The sequence below is a fragment of the Equus przewalskii genome, chromosome 27 (assembly GCF_037783145.1).
Source record: "Equus przewalskii isolate Varuska chromosome 27, EquPr2, whole genome shotgun sequence".
NCBI lineage: Eukaryota > Metazoa > Chordata > Mammalia > Perissodactyla > Equidae > Equus > Equus przewalskii.
In genome coordinates, this window is record NC_091857.1 from 38,314,701 (window position 1) to 38,326,252 (window position 11,552).

At 48.5% G+C, this 11,552-nt stretch overlaps 1 protein-coding gene across 8 annotated transcripts in view; it reads left to right on the top strand.

The window, feature by feature from the left end:
• PKNOX1 (PBX/knotted 1 homeobox 1) overlaps window positions 1-11,241 on the top strand; it is a 60,726-nt gene extending 49,485 nt beyond the window's left edge. For all 8 annotated transcript variants that reach the window (XM_070597323.1, XM_070597329.1, XM_070597327.1 and 5 more), the window contains 3 exons: window positions 2,991-3,067; window positions 5,344-5,516; window positions 7,936-11,241. In XM_070597323.1, the coding sequence (XP_070453424.1) occupies window positions 2,991-3,067; window positions 5,344-5,516; window positions 7,936-8,147 (462 nt within the window). In that variant the 3' untranslated portion in view covers window positions 8,148-11,241. The remainder of the gene's footprint in view (window positions 1-2,990; window positions 3,068-5,343; window positions 5,517-7,935) is intronic.
• Window positions 11,242-11,552: the final 311 nt, after the last annotated feature.

Genomic DNA, 11,552 nt, shown 5'->3' on the forward strand with positions numbered 1-11,552 from the left:
ACAGGGAGATGTGATGAGGTCAAAGGTGGAGATGTACAGTTGAGCCTGTCGACAGCAAGGTCAGCAGAGCTGGCCAGCAGGCAGTGCCGACTCCTCCGCATTGTGTCCGTGCACCACCTGTCCTCCTTGGCTCGTGGCCGTGTCTTCTCTGTGAAGACGTCCTATCGTAGGAAGCACATGCTTGCCAATGGATGTCATGGCAGGACTCACTCGTTAGCTGGTTGAGGCCCCTGTCCTCACACTGCTGGGCTTGGGAGAGACGAGTGACCCAGAGCAGCTTTCAGGAGCGACACCCCGGTTTGGCAGCCAGGGTCAGAATGACCAGGAGCTCGTGGTGGGACAGGGTGGGAAAGTGGACGTCCCTGCCCTTACAGCCGTGTCCGTGCAGGGGAGGAGAGCCCACCAGGGTGTTCGGGCGCAGAGGCAGAGGCCACTTGTGTAGTCGGGAGTGCAGGAGTCCAGGAGGTCTGGCAGAAAGCTGCCTGGTGGCTCATGACCCAGCCTTTCAGCCAGGCACTTCCATCCTGCGCTCAGGGTTCTCTGGAGTGTGCATGGCCCAGGCCACCAGGCTGCTCCTAAGAGCTGTGGGGGTCAGCCTGGACCTGCCCCTGTGCTTCGTGCCGTCATCACCCTAGTGTCTTCGGCTGCACCCATTTCCTCACCATCTCCATCCCAGTGCCGGTGTGGCTCAGCAGAGGTGTCTGTCACCCTTCTGGAGGCACCTGCCACCTGGGCCGGAGACCTGCATTTGTCACCTGTCTCCATCCTTGCCCTGACTGGGAACCCTGAGACCAGCACCTGGTCTTGGTCGTCTCATGTCCCACTGGGAGGTTAGCCCTTGTCACTGTTGGGCAGCCCCCTTTTCTTCTAACTGGAGTCAGGCTCCTTTGCTGAGGGACGGGGGTCTGAGGGAGCGACTGGCTCCTGGCTTTGAACTGGCACGTGATGTTGCTGAGCAGTTCTAGGGAGGGGGGACCCTCTCCCTTTCCCAGAGGGAAGCCCCGAGGAGCCCCAGCTGCCCCTCCCTGAGCACTAGGACCCTCAGCTCCTCTCTTCTCTGTTGCTCTGGGGCTCTGGTCTCTGCTGAGCCGTTCCCACCACAGGACACAGCAGGACATGTAGGGAGGAAAAACGGTGCTATCTTTGGGTGGTATGACCATGTGTAGACATGTATCCTAAAAAGATTCACTAGAAAATGAAAAGTTTTGTGGATAAGATGGTACAGTGGTGGTCATCATACTAATTGGAAATGAGTCGGTGTGTGAATTAGGACATATCAATTTGATGGAATATTATACAACTGGTTACCCTGATAAATGAGAGCTGTAAGCACCAGGAAGCTTCCAGTAAATGGTAGTAAGTGAAAAGTGGAGCATACGTATTTCTGTGTATACTGATTATTACAACCAATAACTCTATCTGTAATATAATGATTAGAATACAAACAAATAAGTGGTGGGATTGGGTATTTTCCTTGTAAGTTTCTCTGAATGTTTTAATAATTTCTAAAACAATAACCCCTGCTCATAGGTTCAACTAAAATGCCATTTTTTGTCATATGAACCACTTTCTATCTCTCTGCCCTTATTTCTTTGAAACACTGTCCTCTCCTTGTGGTTTTCCTAACACTATGACAGCACTTACTACCTTTTTTCCTCTCATTTATGTACTTAGGTTTCCTGCCCCCTTTTTATTTCATGAGGTTTTAAAGGGCAAGAACAACATTTATGTTTCCATAACCTCCAACTCAGGGCCGTATGCTCGTCCGTAGAATCAAATTGAATTGGTATCAGTTTCAGGAAACTAATAGTCTGCTGCTCAGATCAGTCCGATGCTGTTCCATCATCACCAGATGTACAGTGACTCTTCCAGCAGATACTGAGAGTTCACGTAAAGTAAAAGCCAAAGTAAACTCCCACTTCCTTACCCTGTTGGTGCCATTCACTCTGTGGGGTCCCAGTCGGTCCAAAGTAAGGGGCTTCTGTGCATATAGATTTTCGAGTAAATGTCTTATTGGTTTCAAATGTGGATGGTAATCAGTCTTGGAGAAATTGTTTATTACTGTAGATAGAAATCATTTTCCTTTGGTACTTCTGTGAATTTTGATAATTACTTCTGGTTTAATTCCATTTTTTTTAAAGTGAAATGTTCTAATCATATGTAGAAGAAAGAGTCATATAACAGACACTCCCATCCCCAGCCCTTGGTCCAGTTCTTTACTGGCAGCACATGTTAACCTAGCAGAGGTTTGTTCTTGGAGAGCTGTAGATGACCTCAGTGCATCCCAGTGTGCGTGTATCCTCGCAGTGACCAAGGTAGAAGTCTGTCCCCTGAATGTGCTGGGCCTGGAGCTGCCTGCCTAGCCCCTTCCTGCCGCCTCTGTTGATCCAGCTGTGGGATGGGGGGAGTGTCTGAAGTCTCCCACCTGTTTCCTCTGCTGTAAACTAAGGTGATGACCCTGTCTGTCTCAGAAGGTGTTTGTGAGGAATTGGTGAATGACTATAGAATGTACAGGGATGATACACGTGGTCTGTCTTGCTGGCAGAGGTTTCATGGGTGAAAACTCAAGCATTTATCCACTTTAAATGGATGCAGTTTATGGTTCATAAATTATACCTCAGTGAAGTTGATACAGAAACTGTCGATGGCATCAGGTGCTTAGAACAGCACCTGGCCCAGCACAGAGTGGCCCCTGGGTGGGCAGCTGCCTCAGTGGCGGTGTCACCATGGTCCTCACCCTTGAACGCTCAGTCTCTGTCTCGCCACTCCTCTGCCCGTGCTTTGACCAGGGCAGCTGGGAGAAATGCTTCATTCTGTTTGGGGCATTTCTAAAAAAAGTTAGAAGACTAAAGTTAGGTTTTAGCTAAAATCACTATTGACACCTAACAGTTTTTTACTAATGATGATTTGCGTGCTTCTACTTTCCCTAGGTAGTCTTGAGTTCCTTTTTAAAGACTGAAGTTCATGGTAACCCTTCTTTGTATTTTTAGCATCCGTACCCGACAGAAGATGAGAAAAAGCAGATAGCTGCTCAGACAAATTTGACACTACTCCAGGTCAACAACTGGTAAGAGTGCCCCTTTCTGAGACTGTGCTGTCAGCACAAGGGAGCACCTGGCAATGCTGACATGAATACATAGTACAATTTGGTTGAAAATATGAGTTCTTTTAACTAGGAATCCTTTGTTACCATAGCGCTGGAATTGGTGGCAGGATACTTGCAAATAAATCAGCGCACACTTTCAGCATTTTTAATGATCTATACTTCCACTATGGACATTTTGCCTACTTCCTGCTTCCCGATTAGAAATGCCTTTCTCTGTTGCATTACTACCCCCAAACCCCCACATTCATTCAAAGATGTGACATTTTCGCGGATGAGCTTTGATTGGTGGATGGCCAGTTGAGGTGTCCTGATCTCTGGTGGCCCCCTGCAGCTCTGCCACCTTGTGAACCCCTGTGTCACTTTGTTCAGCTGTAACTGAGGGAGGCAGTCCTTCGGCCTTCCGTCTCTATATGGTCTTGTGCTACAGCAGGACTTGGGGTCCTAAGAGGGAGACGCCCGGGGTGACAGTTACTTTATAGAGGAACCATCCTGTTCTCGCTCTGGTGTCACAGGTTACGGTGGGCCCCTGTGCGTCCCCTTAAATGAGAGCTGTTCACCTTACTACATGGCGTTAGGGTCTAGGGGACACTTAGATCTTGTTTGTTAGTCATTTGTCTCATTTTGGTTGACTTACTGTTCAGGTGTTGGAAACTATTTCAGCTTGATAAAGTTGGCGTGCATAAAAGAAAAGACAGCACAAGTTCTACCACTTGTAAACATTGTTATCTTTTTATTTTAACTGTTAAAGTGTAAACTTGAAAGTCAGGTAAGTTCCAATATAAATGATAAAATCTCCCAACTTATGCAATTATATGTGCGGGAGATATGCGTGGTGTTGCATTAAATGCTTCTGTTATCTTGCATTTGGGCCATTATTTTTAAGTAGGAATAATACACCACACTATTTGAATTATTTCCTGTTAAATCTTTTTAGATAGTGTTAACAAAAATTTAAAGCTTTCAAGTATATTCTCTCAAGAGCTTAACTACCTTGTCGCTCATACCCCAGGGAAAAGAAGACAGAAAAAGCGCCTTGGGCTGGGTGGTCTAGCTGTTTCTGGATTGGTCAGGGACATTGTGTGCATCTGCACAGCCTCTGCTGTGGTGGGTGCTTTCCAGAATGGCTGTCATTTCACTTCTATCACAGGTGTGTGGTGGCCGTGTGGCCGAGGGGTGTAGATGGACAGGAACAGGGAGCATGTGCATTAGGCATCTTCTGGGTGCTCCAGAGACTGCGGGGGAAAAAGACGGGACCCAGGCTGCCTCCTGGGCTCTCCCTCCCCTGCTGTCCCACATGTGCAGGCCAAACTCGGGTTCTGGGAGGGTGGAGATTGAGGAAAGCAGGCTTTTCTCTCTACATCTTTTCAGATTACTACTGTCTTTATTGATGGGAGGCTGCATCCTGCACGCCTCGTGGCCGTGTACTTTGTGCTCTCTACGTGGGGCCAGGGCACCGAGTCAGTGCCTGGTCTCTAAACGCAGCTGAAGTCTGTTGGGGATTTTGTCCTTGTGCTAGCCACGTGTCTAGGACAGTTTAATGACCAGTGACTTCAGCTGTCTAAGACATAGCTCGTCGTTGGGAATAGTCTTTTAAAGAGTTGAAACTCTGACCTCAGAGCCCTAATTTGTGGTGGCCCGAGACAGCAGTCCACAGCCATGTGCTTCAAGGCCTGGGTGTCTGTCCATGCTCAGGCCATCTGTCCACTCTCAGGGCATCTGTCCATGCTCGGGCCATCTGTCCATGCTGGGGGCATCTGCCCACACTCGGGCCGTCTGTCCACACTGCGGCCCGGCCGAGCGGGGCTTTGAGATGGAGACAGGGCTGCGAGGCCTCGGGTGTGACGAGCCTGCAGGCCCGACAGCTCTGCTGCTTTAACCTTCTCCTCCTTAGAGAAAATGACGTCAAACTCGCACCCTCAACAGTCTCATCAGTGTCGGCCCGGATATCGTTCACAGACCTGGAGTAAATGAGTTAAAGTGAAGAAAAGGGCCACAGCCAAGCTGGTCTTGACTCAGACGAGTCATTTTAAAAGCAGCCTACCCTGTTTTTCTGGATATTCACACAGTATGCTTGTCATTACTCTTAAATATTTGTAATAGAGAATATGAGTTATCCTGATTGCTTGGGGGTGGTTTGTGAAGCAGCCTGTTTACTGGAAGGACTTGTCGCCCCTGCAGAAGGTCTTTAAAACGGCCATTTTGATGTAAGTTTTTCCTTTGTCCACGTCAATGCTCAGGTTCATCAATGCCAGAAGACGAATTCTTCAGCCAATGTTGGATTCTAGTTGTTCAGAAACTCCGAAAACGAAGAAAAAAACTGCTCAGAACAGACCGGTTCAGAGGTTTTGGCCCGACTCCATTGCGTCCGGCGCTGCACAGCCGCCACCGAGTGAACTCACCATGTCGGAAGGTACGGACAGCGGCCGTGGGGCCAGGGCCACGAGGTCAGGGGCACAGGGCAGGTGGTGGCGAACGTGAGAGCGAAGGGGCTGGATGACCGTGGCTCCCCGTGAGCTCTGGGTCTGGGGAACCGTATGCAGTGGTCTGTTTTTGCACTGAAACGTGAGGAAGGCCCTGTCTGCAGAAGCCCCCTCTGGATGCTCGTTAAGGGGGGGTGCAGAGCTGTTGACGGTGTGGCACTGGGGACCGAGAAGATACACAACATGGGTGAAATGTCACCTCCGTCTCAAGACGCAACTGGACGGTGAATGCTGTGCCTTGTTCCCTTTTTGTCTTCCTTCTCCCTCGGGCTTCGGTGCACAGCACTGAGTCATGTTCTCACCCCTTGGCCTTGTGCCCGTCTCAGCCTGTGTGGACCCTGCAGCCCTCGCCTCACTTTGCTGGTTCCCGTTGGCCCTGCCCCTCTCGCCTTGTCAGCATCCTTCTGATGTGTGTAATAAGCATCTTTCTGTTTCCGTGAGTTCTCCAAATCTTGCAGGGTTCTGTGCACGTGTATTTTTAAGTGTATATAAATGGCATTATCATCTCCTTCTTCCTTTTTTTCACTCAGCAGTGTACTGTAATGAGGTTGGGAAACTTTGGGGCCGTTATTTCTTCAAACGTATTTCCCACCCCCACCCGCCCCTGCAGGGACTCCAGCTGTCCCTCTTGGGTCATTAAACTCACATGGTCACGGATGCCTTGTCATCTTTCTTTCTGGATTCTTTTCCTTTATTTCATTTGGCTAGTTTCTATTTCCGTCCTTCAGCTTCACTGAGCTTTTCTTCTGCAATGTTGGACCTCCCACTAATCCCATCCAGTGGATTTTTCCTATTAGACAGTGCAGTCTTCATCTCTAGCAGTTCCACGTAGTCGTTCATCTTTCATGGGTCTACTTAGGTTTTGAACATAGAAAACAGTTGCAGTGAGTGTTTTGATGTCCTCCTCTGCTGACTCCAAGCCCCATCAGTTCTGGGTCGGTTTCTGTCGCCAGTGTCTTCTCCTCACTGTGGGTTGTTTTCCTGGCTGTTGGCAGGCCTTGTCAGCTCTGCCTGGGGGCCAGACGTTGTGGGTTTTGCCTTGTTGGGGGTGCTTTTGTGTTGGAGCTCTGTCCAGCAGTTCGGTTACCCGGGACAGTCTCATTCCTGTGTGCCTTCCTTCTGAGACTGTCCTTGTTCCACGGTCCCTCAGTGCTCTGCCCCAGGCTGGGGCTCCACCCGGTGCCCCGTGCATTCGAGCTGTTTCCTGTCTGGCAGGGTGAGCTCTGATCTTTCCGGTGGTTCTTCCTGGCCGCCGTCGTCTCCTGCCCACCCGCACTGTCCGTCCTCTGCACAGGGCTCAAGGCGGCCACAGCCGCGCTGGTCTGGGGTCGGGTGGGTCCTCACAGTGGGCTGTGAGTCGCGCTTCTTTTGTTTCCATCTCACCTCTCTTAAGTTGTGTTATGTGCATTTAAAGCTGCGGCTCCATCATTTGGGTTTTGATATGTAGTGGTCTCACATTCGTATTTAACTAATTTCTATTTTTCAGGGTTTGTTTTCTCTTTTAATCCAAGAATTAGTTAGAAAGGTATTATTTCTCTCCCTCCCTCCCTGCTTGGAAAATCAATACTTGTCTATCGAGGAAGAAGTTCAAACAGGACCAGCCAGTGAACAGTGAACCTGTCCTCCCTCTGGCGTCTACTCTTGTCCAGAGACAGTCCTTATTCCCAGTTTCCTGTGTGTGCTTCCAGTGCATGTGGGATCAGATGCTCTGCGTAGACAAGAATGAGCGCATCTCTTTAGAAGTTTTCCCCCAGGACCAATATAGCGTATCGTACTGTCTCCTCTTGCTTTCATCGCTTGTTGGTACACCTGGAGATCTTGCAGGCGAGCACCTGAGGTCTGCTGGGTTGTGTTTAATAGCAGCAGAGCATTCCATGGCTCAGCATCCCTCCTCCCTGCCACCCGTAGGCCCCTGGGTTGTCTCCGCTCCTCTGCCCTTGGCCTGGGGGACAGGCAGGCCTTGGCCCTCACAGGTTTGCTTTCTTTTTCCTTTTCGTGCTTGTCCTTGCCTTGACTTGTTTTCCTTGTCCCGTTTGCCCGTCTAGATCCGTCTTGTCAGCCTCTTTCCTGTGCTCTTGGGCCTCTCGTTCTCCTTGTAGCACTCACTGTCCGCCCTGGGCGCCTGGCTTCTTTATAGTCCTGACCCCCAGAGGCCTGCTGTAGCCTGAGTTTATGAGCCAAGCAAGGTCTGAGGCCGATTCTAGAGGCAGTTTCCTGTCGAGCATCCCAGAAACACACGGGGGTCTGGGCATGAGGTCACACAAGCAGACAGCACCCAGCTGAGTAATAAATGTGTTCCCCTGCCAGCGCTAAGCTGAAGAGTGACCACCCGTGTCCTGCCCCCCGCAGGAGCTGTTGTGACGATCACCACGCCTGTGAGCATGAATGTGGACAGCCTCCAGTCTCTGTCCTCAGATGGGGCCACCCTGGCAGTACAGCAGGTCATGATGGCGGAGCAGAGCGAGGATGAGTCTGTGGACAGCACGGGGGATGGCGGGGCTGCGCTGGCGCCCACCCACATCGGCGGGCTGGTCCTGGAGAACAGCGACTCCCTGCAGTAGGGGCCGGGCGCCAGGACCTGGGCGGACGGCCTGACTGTTTATAGTTTGCACAGCAAACATTTTACACAGTTTTATTTCTAATATGTTTTATATGTAGATATAGAAGAGTGCACTTTTGTATTTCATAGTCGGCTTCAAGAGCGTCTTTGCTGGTGCAGCGACTTCTTTCAAGTGTGTGTGTATGTATGTGTGTGTGTGTGCGTTGTGTGTGTGTGTGTGTGTATGTGGATTTTTAAGGAAGTTCTTTAAAGGTTTAACGCTAAAAATGTGATGAACGACAAACACCCCTGTGAACCCCTGATTAGATTAAGGACTAGTGCTGCCATTTTCTAAGAAATCATGCAGTTTTCATTTAGTTCGGTGGTCACAGCAGGTCTCAGTGGGCTGCTTTACTGTGTGGCTCATGGCTTTGAAAGAAGCATCTGCACCTTAACGCTGCCAGTGTGAGGTGGATGGCAACACATGACAATAAACTGAGTGTGACCTCGTGGTGAATGTACGCGATTCCAATATGCTTAAGTTCTCTCATATTCCGTGAGCCTGTTTCGTTTGCTATATATAAAAAGAATCTCCTATTTTTACCTTGCTGGAATTATTGGATAAAAAGCTATTTTTATAAATTCGTTATGAATTGGATTATGACTATATTGAGGATGAGATTTCTAGAGAAGAAACAATACATGCTTACCATTTCCATTTGGAGTGTGCTGAATTGACCAAATTTAATGAACCTGCCCAAAGTTAGCTAGCAGTCCATGGTTCTCTGCTATCCTAGGGTAGTAATTGACATTTACTACTGTAAAAGAAAAAGCTATGTAATGAAATTATCTTCAAATTTTAATTTATATGTAAATGCTCAGATTGTAGTTTACACTTGATCTGAACATATATCTAAAGGTATTTGCTACATAGGACTTAGGGACGTTAAGTGACATGGTCGCCAGGAATCAGTTGAAAGCTGTTACCATACACATTTCAGTCTAATTTAAATTTGACTACAGTTAAATGGTTACTATACCATGTTAGCTGTGTATTGCTCTAGAATTTTTAGTTAGCCATATGTTACGCATAGAATGTTTATTATAAACTAATATAAAATGTCCTCCATCCCATTGGCTCAGAGCTCGGGTGAATAACACACACTCAGCTTTGTTACATGATTCACAGATGTTCATGCAGTGACAAAGATGGACTGGGCCGTGATGACGGCGCGATGGCAGACTTCCCTGCCATCGGCTCTCGCACGCTTGCTATTGGCCCTGGTGTCGATGTTTTCTCCTTGTACGTTGTTGCTTAGGAATTTCCAGAGCCCTACCCTCTGGCTTGGTCATAGGAGAGTTGGAATAATTTCAGGACTTCCGTTTCTGGGGACAGGATGAACCAGAAGAGTAGACTGGGTTTTGTTTGCCTTGGTTTGTTTTGTGTTTGTTTTACTTGCAAGTGGGCTTTTTCTCAGAACACAGGCCCCTGGTTTCACAGAGAAAGTCTTTACACAATCTTCAGTGGGATGCCCAAAACTCAGGCGTTTCCGAGGGATGGTTTTGCGGTTGGGAAGATCGTCAGCTCTTGAGGTCCAGCACTAGCGATTGTTTATGGACCAGGGTTACACTGAGGGATATTTTGAGCTAGGGCAGATTTTTTTCTGGAACTGACTTTTTCTCTAAAATTTATTAATTTAAGTAAATCATAGGAGAGTACTTCCTAGATAACTTAGAAGGCAGCAAGAAATACATAGAAATTTCTTTTAAAAAATTTCATGAGCTTTAAAAGAAAAACTTGTCAACTCTTTCTGGGGAGAGAATAACATTTTTAAGCAGGTATTGCTTTCCTTATTTATAAAGAGTTTTCAATATTTTAAGTCAAGTCTACACAAGTTTCCAAGATCATTTTAACTTCACTTAAATTCTGATGTTGTTGGACTTGTTAAGACGAGGCCCTGTGGAAGCCAGCAGCCGCCTCCTTCTCCCCTGCTGCCCGCACCCGCTTCCTCTGCCCATCTCAGCCACGGGGCCCTTGCGCTTGGCTCAGTGAAAGCACTCGGAGTGGACTCGTGCTCGGGTCCTTGCTTCGTGCCCCCACCAGCAGTCACCTTCGCTGGGGCGGAGGTGGTTGGCTGAGTGCTGTGCAAACCATGTCGGTTTGGAGACCGGGCTGTGTCGGGTTCGACCAGCCACGCCAGCCTGGGTTCCACCTTCCATGCCCAGCGACACAGCGTCACTCTCTCCAGCTGAGGTCAGTTTTCTTGAGCCCTCAGTTCTTACTCACCACATCCAGAGGAACAGGGTAAAGGTCACTTAGAGAGAGGGCCCATGTGTGGACGTAGCCTGAGGCTCCTTTCACGTCTTCCCGTGACTGGCTAAGGTGCTTCTGAACAGCATCGACACGGAGAGCCGTTTCCATTTACAAAACCACTGCCCGGCATATTTGTGTTCAGTTTGCCTCTGTAGACCCCATTTTCCAGCCCTCGGACAACCCCGCTGAGCTTTCATTTTCAGTGAACAGATTCGATCCTGACTTTGCTCCTGTGAAATCCTTCCTTATGAAGGATACTTTTGAATGTGCTTTGAGACCCAGATGAAGCATGTTGTTATCCCGGCTGCTCAGCTGTCATACAGAGGTCCGGACGGGCTCTGCTGGAGCCCAGACAAGCTCCAGCTGACGGACTAGCTCAGCTTTCAGTGTTTGGTTCCAGAGGGTAAAATGAATGTAAGTATTTGCCCAGTGTGCAGAGTGAAGTGAGCAGAGGCAGCAGCCAGCTCACAGAGCACAGAGCAATGTCGCTAAAACCGTGCCCCAGAGGGTCCCAGGGGTCATCTCTGTGTCACCTGTCAGCTGACCCGATCCTTCCCTGTGTGAGAGGGCGTGGGGGCGCTGTTCTCTTTAGACACCCTCAAACCTCCCCAGAGGGTGCGGACGGTCCGTCTCTGGCAGGTGGTGACAGAAATCACCCAGCGATCTTCCTGTTGAGTCATGTTTGTCCATGGACTGACAATCTTTAAAGTGTGAATACTGTAACCATATGTTTTCTTGGATTGTTGTCTTTCAAAGGGATTTTTGTGAAGCAATTGATTTATCAAAGCAAAAAAATTAAAAATAGAAACACGCTTCATGGACGTTTCATTTCCTAAACTTCGTGTCACCACAGGCTGCTTTTCTATCCTCAGTAAGACGTGCAGATTGTTGACATGTTTTTCTGGTGACACGTGGGGTTCGTAGTGCCCCCAGCACATTTTAAAGATTAGGATTGCACCGCTCTGGGACATTCAGATTATTTACTTTTTCAAGAGTCTTTTCTTCAATTACTTCAGGTAGTCATTGGTTTTCCAGGAAAAAATGGGAAAGTTTTTGTTTGTTTGTTTTTTGTTGTAGTTTATCATAAATCTAGTCACTTTGATAGTAATGAGA